This window comes from Pan troglodytes, chromosome 2, assembly GCF_028858775.2.
Source record: "Pan troglodytes isolate AG18354 chromosome 2, NHGRI_mPanTro3-v2.0_pri, whole genome shotgun sequence".
Taxonomy (NCBI): domain Eukaryota; kingdom Metazoa; phylum Chordata; class Mammalia; order Primates; family Hominidae; genus Pan; species Pan troglodytes.
Genome location: NC_086015.1, coordinates 41,154,487 through 41,175,378, shown reverse-complemented (window position 1 = coordinate 41,175,378; position 20,892 = coordinate 41,154,487). Strand labels below are relative to the sequence as shown.

General features: G+C 39.3%; 1 protein-coding gene and 1 pseudogene across 50 annotated transcripts in view; both read left to right on the top strand.

The window, feature by feature from the left end:
• LRRFIP2 (LRR binding FLII interacting protein 2) overlaps nucleotides 1-20,892 on the top strand; it is a 124,168-nt gene that overhangs the window by 12,702 nt on the left and 90,574 nt on the right. For all 50 annotated transcript variants that reach the window (XM_054681652.1, XM_054681649.1, XM_063805574.1 and 47 more), the window contains exon 3: nucleotides 14,771-14,915. In XM_054681652.1, the coding sequence (XP_054537627.1) occupies nucleotides 14,826-14,915 (90 nt within the window). In that variant the 5' untranslated portion in view covers nucleotides 14,771-14,825. The remainder of the gene's footprint in view (nucleotides 1-14,770; nucleotides 14,916-20,892) is intronic.
• On the top strand, nucleotides 19,603-20,459 carry LOC107970422 (NEDD8-conjugating enzyme UBE2F-like; annotated as a pseudogene).

Genomic DNA, 20,892 nt, shown 5'->3' with positions numbered 1-20,892 from the left:
CAATATCCTCCATGTCCATACATGTATTTTTGGCCAAAATGTTTAATTTTGAAAAACCGAAAAGCTCTACTACCTCTCTAAGTCTGTTAGTCAGGATAGGCTGAACTACTTTAATGAATAATTACCAAATCAGTGGTTTTTAACACAAAATTTATTTCTCACTCACATCTTTGCTGTGAGTTGAAAAGCAGTGACAGAGTGGTGGTCTGTTCCACAGAGTCATTGAGGGACTCAGGCTGCTTTCAGCTAGTGATTCTACCACCCCCTGGGGCCTCAGAGACTTTGAATTTCCTGCATCTGGCTGGCAGATGCGAGGACAAAGAGAGGGACTGTGGTAGATTGCATGGAAAGTTTGATGGGCCAGGCCAGGATGTGGTATACATCAGTTTTGTCCACATTCCACTGGCTAGAACTGAGTCAAATGGCTACACTTAACTGCAAGGAAGGAAAGGGAAAATGCCTTGGTGAACAATGAGCCAATCTCTGCCATGGTATGTATCCCTAAGAAGTATATCATTTTGTTTTGGAAAACTGAATAGCAAGCATCAACTGAGGCTGTGAAAGGAAAGGTACATACTGCTGCTATTAGATGAAAGCTCTCAGAAGATAAGCTGAAAAGAGTCTTCCTTGATCCTTTTTGGATAAGTCATTGGGAAAGTTCGTTACTGAGTCTGGAGAAACACAGGCTCCCCACAGTCAGGGAATCTGGCAAAACTAAAGTGTTTACAAGATACTACGGTAAATATCTAGAAGAAATGTGATTGGGAGAGTAGATTGCTCTATGTGGTTTTGCTTCTAAGCTAAGCTTATCACGCTTTAGCTCTCAAGAATAAGGAAAAGCAAAACATGTCTGTGCTGTCAACTAAGTCTTCAGCCCATCTAGGCTCCAGGAACTTCATCAACACGGGGTCAAGACAAACTAAATTCCAATGAAAACCTGGACCAGGCACATCTCATGTTAAATGGATGTGCCCCAAAGGCTGTGGGGATTTTGGTAATGACAGTCCTTCATTATGTCTCTTGAGTCATATTGCTCCAATCTGTAGCTTTCTTTCTGAGATACACCTATCATTCTTCTGGAGATTCCCTTTTGCCCCTCTTCTGTGTTTGATTTATTTCCTGTATGCTAAGTTTCTCTCTCTGTTGGTTTTTCAGTTTTACTTGCTGAAGCCTATCTTCTAGTAGCTTATTGACAAAGAGTGTAAAAGAGGTAAATTTTTGAGACCTTTCATGTCTGAAAATGCCTTTAATAATCAAGTATGAAAAAGAGGGATTTGACTGGTATAGGCTACTTATAGATTGTCTATAATTTTCCTTCAAGAGTTTGAAGGCATCACTCTTATCATCTTCTTGTTTCCAGAATTACTTTTGAAAGTCTTGAAGCCATTCTTAATCTTTTATGTGTGGCCTGACTTTCCTACCCCGTGGAAGCTTGTAAAGTCATTTTTGTTCTCGTTGTTTAAAATTCACTAAGATATACCTTGGTGTGAACTCAGGACTTGTGTTGAACACTCTGGGCCCTTTTAGTCTGGCACCTCATGTTCTTAACTTCTGGGAAGTTATTTTATTAATAATTTATTTTTGTTTTCTCTCTCTCTCTCTTCTTTTTTTTTTTTTGAGACAGGGTCTCACTTTGTCACCCAGGCTGGAGTACGGTAGCATCAACATGACTCACTACAACCTCGACCTCCTGGGCTCAAGCGATGCTCCCGCCTCAGTCCTCACCACGCCTAGCTAATATTTGTAGTTTTTGATAGAGATGAGAGGAGGTTTTGCCATGTTGTCCAGGCTCGAACTCCTGAGCTCAAGGGATCCACCTGCCTTGGTCTCCCAAAATGTTGGGATTACAGACATGAACCACCACACCCAGCCTGTTTTCTCTTCCTCCAGTTATTTGAACGTTGGTCCCTCTGGACTGATACTTTAACCTTATATATTTTTCTTTCTTATTTTCTACCTCTCTCTTTTTTTTTTTTCTGTTTTCTGTAAGACTTCTTGAACTTTATTTCCCAACCTGAGTTTTGTAAAACTAATTTTTTTATTGAGGTACTACTCGTGTGTCATAAAATTTACCCCTTTAAAGTAGTGACCTTTTCAGTGGTTTTTTAGTGTAGTCACAAAGTTGTGCAGCCATCAGCCCTAATTCCAGAAGGTTTTCATTACCCCTACAAGGAAACTTCATACCATAGCAGTCACTCTCCATTTCCTCTTTACCCGAGACTTTGTGGAAAGCACTAGTCTGTTATACTTTCTGTCCCTATGGATTTACCTATTCTGGACATTTTACATAAATGAAGTTATTCAATATGTAATCTTTGTGTCTGGCTTTTATCACTTCTCATGTTTTCATGATTCAACCTTGTTGTATGTAGCACGAGTCAATACTTTATTTCTTTTTTTTTCTTTCTTTCTTGAAACAGTCTTGCTCTGTTGCCCAGGCTGGATGGAGTGCAGTGATGCGATCTTGGCTCACTGTAACCTCTGCCTCCTGGGTTCAAGCGATTCTCATGCCTCAGCCTCCCAAGTAACTGGGATTACAGATGTGTCCCACCGTGCCTGGCTAATCTTTGCTTTTTTTTTTTTTTTTTTAGTAGATGGGGTTTCACCATGTTGACCAGGCTGGTCTCCAATTCTTGACCTCAAGTGATCCACTTGCTTTGGCCTTCCAAAGTGCTGGGATTACAGGCGTGAGCCATCATGTCAGGCCCAATATATTTGTTTTTATGGCTAGGTAATATTCCATTTTATGGATATGCCGCATTTGCTTATCCATTCATCAGCTGATGGACATTGGAATTGTTTTCACTTTTGGCTGTTAGGAGTAGTGCTACTGTGAATATTCCGTTACAAGTTTTTGTGTGGGCATAAGTTTTCAGTTCTCTTGAGTATAGAGTGGAATTGATGATTTCTGTTGTGTTTTTAATTTCTACTGTCATGTTTTAATTTCCAAGATCTTGTATTCTCTGAATTTTTTTTTTTTTTTTTTTTTTGAGACAGAGTTTCACTCCTGTTGCCCAGGCTTGAGTGCAATGGCGTGATCTCGGGTCACTGTAACCTCTGCTTCCTGGGTTAAAGTGATTCTACTGCCTCAGCCTCCTGAGTAGCTGGGATTATAGGCATGTACCACCACACCCAGCTAATTTTGTATTTTTAGTAGAGATAGGGTTTCACCATGTTGGTCAGGCTGGTCTTGAACTCCTGACCTCAGGTGATCCGCCTGCGTCGGCCTCCCAAAGTGTTGGGATTACAGGTGTGAGACACTGCGCCCGACCCTGTTCTCTGAATATTTTAATAGCCCCTTGTTCTTGTTTCATGGCTATAATTTGCCTTAATTTTCTGAAGATATTAATGATGGTTATTTTTGAAGTTTTCTTCTCCCTGCGTAGTTTATTTTCACTAAGTTATTCTTCTGAGTTAGTGGGTTTTCACAGACTTCTTGGTTTGAAAGTAGGTGGGGTTGGTCAATTTTGACCTCCCTCGAAAAGTGGTATATATTTTGGTAGCAGGATGGGTGATTTAAAGGGGGCTGAAGCAGTCCCACATTTCAAAATGCATACTTTCACCTAAGCCCACACTTCCTACTCCCTCCCTGTTCCCATTGCTTACCCTTCCCTTCCCCAGAGCCCCTTTGTCTTCTAGAACTTCTGGTATCCTGGAGAATAGGAGATGAAGTTGAAGCTGAGGTAATAGCCTAGCAATGGAAAGGGGACCTGGAGGTCTAACTACTTAATTAAAGACTTTTAAGTGAATTTTTTTTTTTTTTTTTTTGCGCATAGGGCTTACTCATTGGGCTCAAGCAATCCTCCTGCCTCAGCCCTGCAAGTAGCTGGGACTACAGGTGTGAGCCACTATACCTGGCTAATTTTTGCGTCAAAACCCCAGCTGCCTTTTTTTCCTCCCCTTCTTTTTCTTTCCTTTTTTTTTTTTTTTTCCCAGAAATTGAGAAACTCAGGCTGGGTGCAGTGGCTCACGCCTGTAATCCCAGCACTTTGGGAGGTGGAGGCAGGTGGATCACCTGATGTCAGGAGTTTGAGAACAGCCTGGCCAACGTGGTGAAACCCCATCTCTATTAAAAATACAAAAATTAGCCAGGCGTGGTGGCACATGCCTGTAATCCCAGGTATTCAGGAGGCTGAGGTAGGAGAATTGCTTGAGTCAGGGAGAAGGAGGTTACACTGAGCTGAGATCGCACCACTGCACTCCAACCTGGCCAACAGCGAGACTCTGTCAAAAAAAACAAAAAAGAGAAAGTAACAAACTCATTCTAAAATTTATATGGGAATGGAAAGGGCCCAGAATAGCCAAACAGTGTTAAAGAAAGAACAAAAAATTTGGAGGACTCACTTTTTCCAATTAAAAAATTTACTGCAAAGCTATGTGAATCAAGATGGTGTGATACTGGCATAGGATAGACATTTAGCTCAATGAAATAGAATTAAGTATCCAGAAAGTAAACCCTTACTTTTATGGTCAGTTGATTTTTGACAAGGGTGGCAAGGTAATTCAGTGGGAGAAACAATGGTCTTTTCAACAAATGATGCTGGGACAAATAGATATCCATGTGCAAAAGTGTGAAGTTGGATCCCTGCCTTATACCATATATGAAAATGAACTGAAAATGGATCATGGACCTAAATATAAGAGGTAAAACTGAAACTCTTAGAAGAAAATGTAAAAATAAATCTTCATGGCCTTGAGGTAGGTTTCTTGGATATGACATCAAAAGAAGCAACAAAAGAAAAAAATGGGTAAATTGGACTTCTTCAAAATAAAAACTTTTGTGCTTCAGAGTACCTTCTCTCTGGTCTCTTTACTTTTATTTTCCCAGTATTCTCTTTTGCCTACTGAGAAGGCAGTGACAGTGCTGTATAAATAGTGCCTTGCAAATTCTCAGTAAATATTTGTTGAAAAGGGAAAAATTAAAGGTATGTGATAGGTTTTACTTTATGAAAATTTCTAGCTTTAGAGCCTCCTTCATATTAATTGCATTTTTTTAATATTGAAAAATTATATCCTTGTTACGTGTGTTCCCATTTCCCTTATTTTTTGTTTCATCTTGATTCTTTGGTTCTTTGCTACCTAGGCTTATATTGTTCTTTCTAATACTTCTAGTCTTTTCCTGTTTTCTGCTTTATTTCACACTTTTTTTTTTTTTTGAGAGGAGTCTCGCTCTGTTACCCAGGCTGGAGTGCAGTGATGCGACCTTGGCTCACTGCAACCTCTGCCTCCCAGGATCAAGCAATTCTCCTGCCTCAGCCTCCCAAGTAACTGGGATTACAGGCATGTGCCACCATGCCTGGCTAATTTTTGTATTTTTAGTAGAGATGGGGTTCCACCATGTTGGCCAGGCTGGTCTCAAACTCCTGACCTCAAGCGATCCACCTGCCTTGACCTCCCAAAGTGCTGGGATTACAGGCATGAGCCACCGTGCCTGGCCTGTTTCACACTTTTAAGTCTTTCCTACTCTCAGCAATATGTAATTGTTGGTCTCCCTTTCTTTTATACTCTGATTGTATGTCCATACATCTCTGAGATACTTTAAAAGGTATCAAGAAAGGAGGCTATTTGAATGGTACTAGAAAGTGGTTTGCTTCTCAGAAAATACGGATAAGTGAATTGTTTAGTCTATCTTCCTAATTTGGGTTCTGCACAGTTGATGAAATAGTATAAAGATTTATGTCCAACATATAGCCCATTAATGTTCATTTATAGAATAACATAACTACCAAGTAAAGAAATGCAACCACTGGCATGTTATATGAAGGGAGGAAATGGAAAGATTATCAGTTGTGTTGGAGATATGAGGATAGTGGGTAGTCAAAATATGATACTTTAAAAATATTTTTGATAATTCTTAGGACAAATGACTATAAAAGTAGGAGAAATAATTATATAGGTTCTCATCCTTTGTAAGCGTTTCTCTTTATAAAGTATGAGTTTAAGTTAACCATTATAGTTTCTAATGTTCTTCTGACATTTAGTTTGTGTTTAGCATTTGCCTTTCCTTGTTTTGCCAAGTTCTCCAGTTTTGCCTGTATATATTTTTTTCATTTTGTACTTTGCCTCAATTTCTGAGTGTACCTTCTATATTCTTTCTGTAGGTTTTGCTAATGATTTATTCATTTTATGTAACGATCTCATTTAGATATTTGCAGGATTGATGTCTTTAACTGTAATCCCTCCCTCCTTCCTCTTTTCCCCCCTCTCTCCTCCCTCTCCTTCTTAATTGTCTTCCTCTCCCTTTACTTTCCTTGTTTTCCTCTTCTGGTTGGAGCCATTTTCTGCCTGCCCATAATCTTTATTTTATCTTACTTTTTTGAGACAAGGTCTCACTCTGTCATCCAGGCTGGAGTGCAGTGGTGTGATCAAGGCATACTGCATCCTCTACCTCCTGGGTTCAAGCAATCCTTCCACCTCAGCCTTCCAAGTAGTTGGGACTACAGGTGTGTGCCACCATGCCTGGTTAATTTTTGTGTTTTTTGTAGAGACAGGGTTTCTCCATGTTGCCCAGGCTGGTCTTGAACCCTTGGGCTCAAGTGATCCGCCTGCCTCAGCCTCCCAAAGTACTGGGATTACAGGCATGAGCCACAGTGACCTGCCATAATCTTTATTTTGTTTGTTTGTTTGTTTTGAGACGGGGTTGCACTCATGTTGCCCAGGCTGGAGTCCAATGGTGCAATCTTGGCTCACTGCAACCTCTGCCTTCCAGGTTCCAGGAATTCTCCTGCCTCAGCCTCCCAAGTAGCTGGGATTAGAGGCATGTGCCACCACGCCCAGCTAATTTTGTATTTTTAGTAGAGATAGGGTTTCTCCATGTTGGTCAGGCTGGTCTTGAACTCCCAACCTCAGGCGATGCGCCTGCCTTGGCCTCCCAGAGTGCTGGGATTACAGACATGAGCCACCACACCCCGCATAATCTTTATTTTTAATGTGTATGTAACTACTAGGTATTCTTCAGTGCTATGATTACCTCTGCCTTCCTTTTCTTTTCCACTCTAGATTTTTAATTGCAATTCCTAATTCCCATGCCTTTTTTTCACCTAGTCATCCACACTTCTTTTTTTTTTTTTTTTTTTGATACTGAGTCTCGCTCTGTCGCCCAGGCTGGAGTGCAGTGGTGCAATCTTGGTTCACTGCAAGCTCCGCCTCCCAGGTTCACGCCGTTCTCCTGCCTCAGCCACCTGAGTAGCTGGGACTACAGGCGCCTGCCACCACGCCCGGCTAATTTTTTGTATTTTTAGTAGAGACGGAGGTTTCACTGTGTTAGCCAGGATGGTCTCAATCTCCTGACCTCATGATCTGCCAGCCTCAGCCTCCCAAAGTGCTGGGATTACAGGCATGAGCCACCGTGCCTGGCCCTAGTCATCCACATTTCTTAAGCAGTTACTCTTTCCCCAACATTTTATTATAAAAAATTAAAAAAAAATTTTTTTTTAAAGATAGAGTTTCACTTTGCTTTCTAGGCTGGTCTCAAACTCCTGGGCTCAAGCAACTTGCCTGCCTCGGCCTCGCAGAGTGCTGGCATTACAGGTGTGAGCCACCATGCTTGGCTGATGATAAAAAATTTTAAGCATAGCCCGAGCATGGTGGCTTTCGTCTGTAATCCTAGCACTTTGGGAAGCTGAGGCAGGTGGATTGCTCGAGCCCAGGGGTTCAAGATGAGCCTGGCTAACATGGTGTAGCCCTGTGTCTACCAAAAATACAAAAATTCGCCAAGTGCAGTGGTGCACGCCTGTTGTACCAGGTACTTGGGAGGCTGAGGCAGGAGAATCGCCTGAGCCTGGGAGGCCGAGGTTGCAGTGAGCCAAGGTCGCACTATTGCACTCCAGCCTGGGAGACAGAGTGGGAGACCCTGTCTCCAAAAAAAAACTTTTTTTAAACATACAGAAAAATTGAAAGAGTTGTGCTGTGAACACTCATGTACCTACCATCTGGATTTCATCATTTTATCTTTTGTTGTTGCAGTTTAAAGTAGCAGATCTCAGTACACTTCAACCCTAAATATTTTAGCATGCACATGATTGGCTAGAGTTTAATATTTGTGTAGAGGACTTTTTTCTTTTGAGGTAAAATTTACATAGAACAACATGCAAATATTTTAAATAGAACATTTAATGATCTCTATTTTCTGTTTCAAGTCACTTGTGTTCTAATAAGAGGACTAGCGTAACCATTGTAAGGCTGCACTCCCAAAACTTGGCAGTTTTAGAAGTAAACTTTGAATACAAAGTACCTTAAAAATTTCTCCTTTTTTGTTTTTATTGTATACATGTGCTAGACAGCAAAATGATTATAGTCAAGGCATTTATTTTTTCCAAATTGTTCTATACTATAGCAGAAACTCTTAGCATGGTTTAATGCTATTAGACAGTGCATGCTGGAGGAAATCGAGGATATTTTTGTTTAGTTAAAAGTATGAAAAGGATTGCTTTTTTTTGTCAATTTCACAAGCTAAATATGCAAAATAGGTAGTTAATTCAAAATGCTTTAAATATTTATGGAGTGCTTTATAGTTTATTAAGTGCTTGGATTTTTCTTAATTCATTTGAGCTTCACATTAACCATGTTATATCAATGAAACTGATAAAGAGATGGAGGCTTAGAAAGTGGGGAGGGTAACACAGCAAGTGGTAGTGCAATCAGTTGAACTTGGATCTTCTCATTTTAAGTTTTGTCAAGTGGCAACAACTGCAGTCACACTAAGTCTTTAGTTCAGGGACAGTTCCATATACTGGGATTTGTTTATGAATAACTATGAAATGTTTTCTTGTGCAGACTAGCGTTCACTGTAATGGCAGCTGTGATGCAAAGACATACTAGGACAATATTTTGAATTCTCCATGATGCAATACTTAGATATAAAAGAACTATCTATCAGGATCCAGATTAGGCACAGAACTTTCTAAGTGTCCTGTATTTAGAATGTGACATACTGATGCTACATGCACATTCTGTTCTTACAAAAGTGGGCAATATCATGATTGAAGTGCCACTTTTACTGTGGCAAAATGCCTATTGTTTCAGACGTATATTATATGAGAAGCTCATTGGAGAAGACAAAGCCTTATTGAAATATCTGTCTGTTTTGGAAGGTTTATATTCTGCAAGATCCTGAAGATACTTTCCTTCTTTTCCATAAGTAGACAAATATGTCATGACAAAACCATCTGGGGAAAATCAACTTGACACTATGTGGGTAAAGGACTTGACAAAACTACAGGCAGTTTTGTTCTTATCAATTGAGGAAAAGGTTTAGTTCTTTAAGTTGTTTGATACCACCAAGGAAACACTGGAAGGAGTTAATGTGCTCCTGAAGAAAAGTGTTCTTGAGGAAACCTTAGGGTAGAAATTTACTGCAAGTCCTTTAGGATCAGAAACAAAATAATCTATTTAAGGTTTCCTTTGAGTCTACATTCTCAGTTTTGTCATTTTGTTGAAAAGTTTCCCACTGGCTATGTTAAGAATCGTATTCCTTTCAAGGTTTCCTCCATCACTGATACAGAATGACCTGGAGTTACTAGAAAATAGATTGCATGAGAACGGAAAAACCTTTCATCTTTCCTTCTTTTTTTTCTTTTTTGAGACAGGGTCTCCCTCTGTCACCCAGGCTGGAGTGCATTGGTATTATCACGGCTCACCGTAACCTTGACCTCCCTTGGCTCACATAGTCCTCCCACCTCAGCCTCCCAAGTAGCTGGGACTACAGGTGTTCGTCAACATGTCTGGATAATTTTTTTTTTTTTTTTTTTGTAAAGACAGAATTTCACCATGTTGCCTAGTCTGGTCATTTTTCTAATATTGGTAAGGAAATCTGCCTACAGGGTCCAAATAATACAGTTCTTTTAAAAGTACTAGGTTGTCCTTTGAACTAGGTAGTCCTTGATCTGCATCATGTGAACTGAAAAAGGTAACTGGACCTGGCCAATCAGTCATATAAAAACCTAGGTGCTCTCTGTAGATATGACAAGAAGAATAAGGAAGATAGACAGGAAGTTCTTCCTATTTCCTGCTTATCCTGTGCTGCTTTTTCCTGTCATCTCTTTCTCAGGGCTGTCTATTCTGGAGCTTGTTGAAACCATTTTGTTTGGAAGCAATTTTAAGAAAGAATAATTTTTTACATAAATCTGTGGTCCAGGAATACTCTGGCAGGTCTAAGGCATAGGCATTGTTAGTTGAGAAAGAAAGAAAATGGATCATGGGGGTAGGGGAGAAAGAAAAGAAAGAAGTACATTCAAAAGAATGCTACCAGAAGTGGTTTCAGATTAGTGTCTCAGTAGTATGGCATATTATGTTTAATTTTGATGTGATCCAGTTGGGGACTAGTTTATTTTTTGAGCCTTAGATTGGAATGTTTTTATTTTTATTTATTTATTTTTTGAGATAGGGTCTCACTCTGTCACCCAGGCTGGAGTGCAGTGATCATGGCTCACTGCAGCCTTGACCTCCCAGGGTCAGTCAGTTCTTGCACCTCAGCCTCCCAAGTAGCTGGAACTACAGGTATGTGCCACCATGCCTGGCTAATTTTTAAAAAATTTTTCTAGAGACAGGGTTTTGCCCAGGCTGGTCTCAAACTCCTAAGCTCAAGCAGTTCTCCTGATTCAGCCTCCCAAAGTGCTGGGATTATTAGATGTGAGCCACCACGCCTGGTTTTAAAATGCATCTCTTTTTCCTTAATGCTATTGAAATTTTAGAGAATTAAGAAAAAATGCATCCATAATCCTATCTTCCTAAAAAAACCACTGTTAAACTATTGATATACTTCCAGCCAAATCTATTTTTATTCTCCAATGATTTTTATGTGTCTGGAATTAGAAAGTGCTTACATTTTTGTCTCCTGCTTCTGTGAAATATCTTTCATTGTGTCCTTGGAAAGCTGACTGATGGACAAATATTGGATGATACCATAGTGCATTCACTAAATTGTCAATCTAGTCTGAAAAGGAACATTGCATTGCATGTTGCTTATTTTTAGTAGGTGGCTAATATTTGCATACACCACTACCATTTTTTAAAAAATTTCATTTCGGTCATGTGGCTCATGCCTGTAATCCTAGCACTTTGGAAGGCTGAGGCGGGCGGATCACCTGAGGTCAGGAGTTTGAGACCAGTCTGGCCAACATGGTGAAACCCCGTCTCTACTAAAATTACAAAATTAGCCAGGTATGGTGGCACACACATGTAGTCCCAGCTACTCGGGAGGCTGAGACAGGAGAATCACTTGAACCCGGGAGGCAAAGACTGCAGTGAGCCAAGATCATGTCACTGCAGTCCAGCCTGGGCAAGAAAGAGCGAGACTCCGTCTCAAAAAAAAAAAAATTATTTCAATAGTTTTTGGAGTACAGATGTTTTTTGGTTATGTGGGTAAGTTCTTTAGTGGTGATTTCTGAGATTTTAGTGCACCTGTCACCCAAGCAGTTTATGCTGTACCCACTATGTAGTATTTTATTCCTTACCCCGCCGTCCTTGCCCCCACCACCAAGTCCCCAAAGTCTATTATATCATTCTTATGCCTTTGTGTCTGTATATTTTAGCTCCCAATTATAAGTGAGATCATATGTTACTTCACTTACAGTAATGGCCTCCAGCTCCATCCAAGTCACTGCAAGAGACATTATTTCATTCATTTTTATGGCTGAGTAGTATTACATGGTGTATATATATCACATTTTCTTTATCTTCTTGTTGGTTGATGAGCACTTGTGTTTTTTCCGTATCTTTGCAATTGTGAATTGTTTTGCTATAAACGTGTGTGTGTATGTGTCTTTTTCATATAATAACTTCTTTTCCTTGGTAGAGACCTAGTAGTGGGATTGCTGAATCAAATGGTAGTTCTACTTTTAGTTCTTTAAGAAATCTTCCGGCCAGGCCTGGTGGCTCATGCCTGTAATCCCAGCACTTTGGGAGGCCGAGGCAGGCGGATCACCTGCCTCCTGAGGTCAGGAGTTCGAGACCAGCCTGGCCAACATGGTGAAACCCCGTCTCTACTAAAAATACATAAATTAGCTGGGCATGGTGGCATACGCCTGTAGTTCCAGCTACTTGGAAAGCCGAGGCAGGAGAATTGCTTGAACCCGGGAGGCGGAGGTTGCAGTGAGCTGAGATTGTACCACTGCACTCTAGCCTGAGTGACAGAGCGAGACTCCATCTCAACAAAAAAAAAAAAAAGAAAAAAAAAAGAAATCTTCATATTGTTTTCCATAGTGGTTGTACTAGTTTACATTTCCACCAGCAATTATACACTGTTACTATTAGGTAAGTGAATAATCTTTAAAATTATGCTGAAGATGATTAGAGACCTCTGAGAAAACTTTTCTGTCCTTATCAGGAGTTGTTCTGATTTGTATCTGGGATATATCAGCTGCTACATTAAGAAGTACATTTTTTCATGTTTCCTTTTTTTTTTTTGAGACGGAGTCTTGCTCTGTTGCCCAGGTTGGAGTGCAGTGGCGCGATCTCGGTTCATTGCAATCTCCACCTTCTGGATTCAAGCGATTCTCCTCCCTCAGCCTCCCGAGTACCTGGGATTACAGACATGTGCCACCTCGCCCAGCTAATTTTTGTATTTTTAGTAGAGATGGGGTTTCGCCATGTTGGCCAGACTGGTCTTGAACTCCTGATCTCCTGTGATTTGCCCGCCTTGGCCTCCCAAAGTGTTGTATTACAGGCATGAGCCACCATGCCCAGCTGGTGTTTCCATTTTTAAATGAGTTCTTAATAATCATATCCAGATATATCTTCTCTAGTGAAGTAAAAGTAATAAACCATCATCAGTCTTTATTCTGGTGGACAGAATAACAAGCTAGCTCTGATGAATGAGAAATGGTGTCAGATAAGTTGGGAATGTCCTGAATCTTTATTGGAGAAAACTTTTTGGTGGAATAGTTCTGCTTTATTTAGCCGGAATCAACTAAATTCCAGTACATTAAAGTCACTTAGAATTTCAATATAGCCAATTGTGTTAGGACAGACTTACTTGAGAATTTCTTTGTGATTCATACTGTAATGAAATTTTGCTGGTTTATTTTGTTAAAGCAAGTCAAAAATTTTTTAAGTTATAGAATATTTAGCTAAATGAGCTATACTTCTTAGGAATGTGTATAGAAGAAAAGAGGGCATGAAATTTGGGTTGCATTCTTTCATGGTAATCTTTAATCTCAAATACCATCTAACCAAAGGTTAGATGGTCTTTTTCATCCTTATTATTTAATCCTGGTGGATGGGTTTTTCTTCTTCCTTTTGTTAAAATAGGTCTAATAAGTAATAGTAACAGGTTCATAGATATATTCTTTTTTTTTATATTTTGAGAAGGAGTTTCTCTCTTGTTGCCCAGGCTGGAGTGCAGTGGTGCAACCTCGGCTCACTGAAACCTCTGTCTCCCAGGTTCAAGCGATTCTCCTGCCCCAGCCTCCCAAGTAGCTGGGATTACAGGCATGCACCACCATGTCCTGCTAATTTTGTATTTTTAGTAGAGATGGGGTTTCACCATGTTGGTCAGGCTGGTCTTGAACTCCTGATCCCAGGTGATCCACCTGCTTTGGCCTTCCAAAGTGCTGGGATTACAGGCATGAGCCACCGTGCCTGGCGATATATTCTTAATCATTTGACTATATCAGTTTTCTTCATCACTGTACCTTTAGCACCTCCTATAGTACCTGGTAACAACAGACACTTAGGTATTTGTTACATGGACAGTGTTGGTTATTGTTAATTGCAGAGTAATAAACCTTCATTTTTTCTTTTATATGGTTGTGGGTTTTTTTTGTCTGTTTGTTTTTGTTTTTTTTGAGGTGGAGTCTCTCTCTGTCACCCAGGCTGGAGTCCAGTGGCGTGATCTTGGCTGACTGCAACCTCCATCTCCTGGGTTTAGGTGATTCTTGTGCCTCAGCCACCGTAGTATCTGGGATTATAGGCATGCGCCACCATGCCTGGCTAATTTTTGAATTTTTAGTGGAGATGGGGTTTTACCATGTTGGCCAGGCTGGTCTCGAACTCCTGGCCTCAAGTGATCTGCCCACCTCAGCCTCCCCAAGTGCTGGGATTACAGGTGAGAGCCACCGTGCCTGATGTTGTCATGGTTTAATTGGAATTTTTCTTAAATTACACTAAAAAGCAAAGTTACTTTTGTAACTATAAGGCTTAGTAGTAAAACCTCTTGAACATTTTCTTCTAAAAGTTTAGGCTGAATAACTTCTGAAATGTTTTTCATTCTGGGATGGAAATTGGTTTTAGAAATAACTATAGTGATTTATTTATTTATTTATTTATTTATTTATTTATTTATTTATTTATTTTGAGACAGAGTCTTGCTCTGTCTCCCAAGCTGGAGTGCTGTGGCGCAATCTTGGCTCACTACAACCTCCACCTCCTAGGTTCAAGTGATTTTCCTGCCTCAGCCTCTAGAGTAGCTGGGATTACAGACATGCACCACCCTGCTCGGCTAATTTTTGTATTTTTGATAGAGACAGGGTTTCACCATGTTGGCCAGGCTGCCCAGCTATAGTAATTTTAAATGGTTAAGTAGAATTTCTGCTGATGGCAGCTTTCTGAGGCTAATATTATAATACACACAGATTGCTGTGGGTAGCATAGTGAAAAGAAGTAGGAGTTTTAGTAATTAGTATAAAATTAAATATTCTAAAATTTATTGGAATAATTTGGTAGTGGGAAGAGGTATTTGGTGACTAATTTCTGTGTTAAAAGTGAATATATAAATGAGCATGAAAATTGCACAAAGAAATACCTTAAGTTATTATGTTTTTGTTTACTTCAGGGCTGAAAACACAGTTAAATCACTTTCAAAGTTAAAAGACTATTAAGAACACAAGATGGGGACTCCTGGTTCTGGAAGGAAAAGAACACCTGTGAAAGACCGATTTTCTGCAGAAGATGAAGCTTTGAGTAACATTGCCAGAGAGGTATGTTTGGTAAATCCCCTCTCAACACTGAGTTGCACAGATGTATTGTAAAAATGCCGATTTGACAGAGATATAGACGTTTACTCATTGAACTAGTTTCAGATGTTTATTATGAGCAAGATGTTATAGCTAGTCTCTAAAATAGTGTGTTAGAATAAAATATAGTTGGATATTATCAACAGAAATCAAATATAGAGATGAATCTCTGAACAACACATTTTATTTGAGACAGTAGAATTGTAATTTGGGCATACACACAGACTGCATTGGTCTTTGGTATGTCCAAAGAACAAAGAAAAGATCGAGGTTTTTATTAGAGAAATGGTATGCATTGTTTTGGAAGAAAATGCATTGGCACTAGCGAAGTTTTTGGGAGCTGGCATGCTCTGATTTGTGAGTGACTGTGGTAGGTAAAACTAGTCTTAGAGTTATAGCAGTTCATTTCCGCAGCTACTAGGTAAAACTGATCTTAAGGTTATAGCAGGTCATTTCAGCAGCTGGCTTGCCAGATAATCCCTGGGCAGATGCTTGTGCCCTAAGTGCTTTTCTTTTCCTTTTCTTCCTCCCTCATCTCATGACTGTAATTTAATTGGGTATGACAAGATAATTCCAATTTATATAATCAATTTTCACAATATCCAATGCATCCAAAATTAATTTTTCTTTATATTTTTATGGGTTACTTCAGTTCCATGTACTTGTTATAATGTATTGAAATTTATAATTAATCTTCCGAATGTAAACTTAGGATAATTAGAATGTTGAAGATATGATGACTATATTATAGAAATACTCATTGGGCTATGCAGTTAATATGCTTCAGACGTGGTGTGTAAATGTTGATGGAAACAATATTTCATGTCGGTTCAGATTCAGTGTTTTATTTTTTGAAACATTGCAGTGGAATTTTTATGTTTAATTCTGTTAGCTGGTAACAGAACTTCTGGGGCAATTTTGTTTCAGTTTGTTGTAACTCAGAAAAAAGAAAAAGGGAAGGGGCGTCACCTATTGAATCACTGGCAACATTTCCTGCTGTATATTGGAAATTTAAGATGACTGCCAGCTGGGATTTCTTACTTAATTGCCAACTTTGTTTCAGACTCTATCTGCAACTGCAGACTGACCATAAACTAATATGGTATAAGAGTTGCTTAGAGCATCATTAAGAGCATCATTAAATTATATTCTTTTGGTGAGAATTATTACCATATCACTTCCTCTTTGTTATTAGTAAATAACTTATTTAGGAATAGTGTATTTCCTTTTGACACATTACACACTTTTTTGATCCAGCTCATTGTTATGATTTTCCTTTTGGAAGCTGCTCAGTTAGCTTTTGAATTAGAAGTCAAATGCTGTAGGAGGCTATTTGTAGCAAAGGAAAGTTATTACCTAAAACCTGATAAGAAATTGTGATATTACTATAACAAAAATACATTAAAAATCAGTGAGAGCGTTTGGGTTGATTCCATGTCTTTGCTGTTGTGAATAGTGCTCCAGTGAACATACATGTGCAGGTATTTTTATAATAGAATGATTTATATTCCTTCAAGTAATGGGATTGCTGGGTCAAATGGTATTTCTGGTTCTAGGTCTTTGAGGAATCACCACACTGTCTTCTACAATGGTTGAACTAACTAACATTCTCACCAACAGTGTAGAAGTGCTCCTGTTTCTCCACAGCCTCGTCAGCATCTGTTGTTTCTTGACTTTTTAATAATCACCATTCTGACTGGCGTGAGATGGTTTCTCATTGTGGTTTTGATTTGCATTTCTCTAATCAGTGATGTTGAGCTTTTTTTCATGTTTGTTGGCTGCATACATTGCTTCTTTTGAGAAGTGTCTGTTCATGTCCTTTGCCCACTTTTTAATGGAGTTTTTTTTTCTTGTAAATTTGTTTAAGTTCCTTGTAGATTCTGGATATTAGACCTTTGTCAAATGGATAGATTGCAAAAATTTTCTCCCATTTTGTAGCTTGTCTGTTCACTCTGATGATAGTTTCTTTTGCCTTACAGAAGCTCTTTAGTTTAATTAGATCCCATTTGTCAATTCTTACTTTTGTTGCGATTGCTTTTGATCATGAAATTTTTTGCCTGTGCTTATGTCCTTAATGACATTGCCTAGATTTTCTTCTAGGGTTTTTATAGTTTTGGGTTACATTTGAGTTACATCAACTCAAATGCCCATCAGTGATAGACTGGATAAAGAAAATGTGGTACATATACACCACGGAATATTGTGCAGCCATAAAAAGGAACTATATCATATCCTTTGCAGGAAGGACATGGATGGAGCTGGAAGCCATTATCCTCAACAGACTAACACAGGAACAGAAAACCAAACACTGCATGTTCTCACTTATAAGTGGGAGCTGAACAATGAGAACACATGGACACAGGAAGAGGAACAACACACACTGGGGCCTGTGGAGAGGGAGCACAGTGGGGTGAGGGAGAGCATCAGGATAAATACCTAATGCATGTGGGGCTAAATACCTAGGTGATAGGTTGATAGGTACAGCAAACCATCATGACACGTGTTTACCTATGTAACAAACCTGCAGGTCCTGCACATGTATCCCAGAACTTAAAAATCAGTGAGATATTTTTCAGTTAAAAGATTTAAAAATGAAAACGTAGATACGACTCTACAGTGAGTGATCTTAACTATTTGCACAAATGAAGCATTTTGGAAACAACATAATTGTAGTTGAAATTTGAAACTACCCAGAATGTTTCCTTTCAAAATTGGAGGGATTTACCCAGATTTCTGTAAGGGAGGAAAATGTCACCACCTTTTAGTCTCCTTTTGTGTTGTCACTAAGTATTTGAACTTTTTTTTTTAATGTGATGCTTTCTTTAAAAAATTGTATAGGATTCTAACATCCAGCACTTGCTGAGTGCTGTGTAGCAAACACTATTCTAAGCATTTTACATGCAGTAATTCATTTAATCCTTATAAAATCTGCAGTCAGTTTTTTTATCTGCATTTTGCAGATGCGGAAACCATTGCACAGAAAAGTTAAGTAACTTCCCCAAGGTTACGTAGCTAGGAAATAGTAGAGCCAGGATTCAGACTCTGAAGCTTGGCTCCAGAGTCTGTGCATTTAACCTCTTACTATGCCAGATTGTTTTTCAATCAGTCTTCTCTAATTCCACCATTAATAGCTTATTTTTTGTTTTTCAGTAACTTTTCATGACTTTGAAAGCAGTTTCACATCTTGATTCTCACAAAAGTCTTGAGCTAAGTAGGATAGATATTATTACTAGCCATGTTTACAGCTGAGGAAACAGATGATGTTCAGATAACTCTCTAAAATGTATCAGAAGCAAGGCTAACATTCACCCATTTGAAGTCATTGTTCATGTTCCAGGAGAGGTGGGCTTTGGAGACTTACAGGGATTTGGAGAAAAAAATTCAGATGGCACAATATCATTAACCTAAATTTGAAGACAGTACTAGCAACACCTTTTTTTCCCCCTCTCACAAGTATTTATATTAGTCCCCAAATTAGTATTTTTGGTTAAATATATCATTGCAGATCCAAAGTTTTACTTTTTGTATACTGTTTATTGGGTTGTATAAAGTCCTCTCTCATTCCAAAAGAATATTTTTGCTGTCAAAAGGTCTCCGAGTAAATGGAAGATATAGTTGTTTGACATCAGAAAAAGATGAGTTAAAATTCTTAGAGTTTATCTACTACATGTTGGTGTTTATGCTCAGAAAAATTTAAATATTTGTCTTCAACTACCAAAAACTTAAAGTGGTTAAACATAATCATATTGTAAGATTTAATTAAAAATTTTTGTACTAAAGGGAAGTTGCTAGGAAATAGAGCAGTAATTTTTGTTAATTTGGAAACCATGGCAACACAGTAAATATTATGTCTCTTAATTTGTCTTTCAGTGTTTTTTTGGCATGAGTGTCATGGAAGAGTAAACAAAATTAAACACAGTGAACTCTGAGTCTTTGCTACCTGAGTTAGTCATTTTCTTTGAATGTTTTACTTTCTCAAATTTTGTATTTCAAATTTCTTGAAATTAAAGCATAGTCTGTAAAGGCCCAAATTGTACATTATCTCTCTTTTGTCCATGCCAGTTGCATAGGTTTTATGTTATGGACATATGTGTGGCTGGCAATTCCAGACCTCATTGGCTCAGTTCGGTGCATTTCTGTCAAATTATGAGTTGTAAATTTGCCTCCTTTAAAATAGCAGTTTTAGCACCATCACACTGTGATACTAAAGTTTTAAAGCTAGAGGATTTTCTTCTTTTAAAGTCATTTGAGTGTGTTTTCGTGTACTACTGTAGTATTTTGTTTTGTTTTGTTTTTGAGATGAGGTCTTGCTAGGTTGCCCAAGCTGGACTCGAATTCCTAGGCTCAAGTGATTCTCCCACCTTGCCTCCTGAGTAGCTGGGATTACAGGCACCACTACCATGCCTGGCTTGTTTTTGAAAAACATTAAATACAGAAAGATTTTGGCAATAATATAAGTATCCATGAGTCCAACACCCAGCATTAACAAATGTTAACATGTTGTCACAGTTGTTTCAGATCTTTTCTTTAAAATGTTAGGAAGAAAGGAAGGGAGAAAGAGATATAAACCAAGTTTAAGGTCCTTTGTTTCATTCCCCAGGCCTATCCCTCTCCTTCCTCCTATTAAGGAATCAGTGTGATAAAATAAAAATGTGTCCTTCTTGTTCATGTATTAAAAGTTCTAATAACTTCTGAACCTGCCACCTGGAGTCGATGTAGCTATGAGGGGCCGTGTCTCACCACCACTGCCCAGGCCAGGCATGGTGTTGGGCGCCAGGCCTGCCTCACCTGTCTTGGGGTGCCCAGGGTAAAGGCAGGAGTAGCGCTGACACCTGTAAGCAAACTGAAGTGCGATGACAGTCTCAAAGGGTCTGGGACGTCAGCCATAGCATCCGGCCCCAGTCAGAGGGTTCTGTGAGAGACGAGTTGATTGTTAAAGAGGTTGCAGAGCTTGAGCTTATTTACCTTGTACATGTCAAGAGTATTTCCTGATCTAAAAAGCTTCATTGCTTTCTGCTGACTGTAACCCCAGACGAGGGTTACTACTAGGGTGGAAAATTTCAGCTCGAAACTGGACTTCCTGATGCATACAATGTGGTGCCTTCCAAAGTGAAATGCCTGACCAGGATCTGGTACCCTAACATCACAGAGATAGGGGAAATATGTCTAAAGTTTACTGAGGACATTCGATTGACAGCACTGGCTGGGCTCCCACGAGAACGTTAAAGGATGTTATTTGGAGATTAAATTATTTGTTTACTAATCTTCTGAATTTTGACGATCCACTGAATGTTGAAGCTGCAGAACATCATTTGTAGGACAAGGAGGACTACTTGAATAAAGTCGATGACTACATCAAGTGTTAATGCCAGATGATAAAAGGAGAAGATTGCAGGCCCGTGGACTGTGTGTTACAGTTTGTCTCTAATGTGAAAAAGCAGCAAGAGGCATTGCCTTCTCTCCCTGTCCCCTGACTCTCCCTCTCATTCCCCTGGATTGTCCCAGTCCTGTGACCATGTTGTCCTGACGAAGACCATCTTCATGACTGCCCGTTGTAGATGGAGAATTCAACATAAAGACAGCAAGAAAACGTATTTAGGTTTCTAAAGAGTTATCTGCTTATCTTATGTTTTAGGCTGTTCTTGCATTGCTATAAATGCCCAAGACTGGGTGATTTATAAAGAAAAGAGGTTTAATTGGCTTATGGTTTGGCAGGCTGTAGAAGCATGGCACTGGCATCTACTTGGCTTCTGGGGAGGCCTCAGGGAGCTTTTACTCATGGTGGAAGGTGAAGCAGGAGCAGGCACATCATATGGCAAGAGTGGAAACGAGAGCGCAAGGGGGACAGCCAGATCTCACGAGAACTTACTGTTGTGTTGAAAGCACCACGTCGTGAGGGATCCACCCCGATGACCCAAATACCTCCCACCAGGCCTCACCT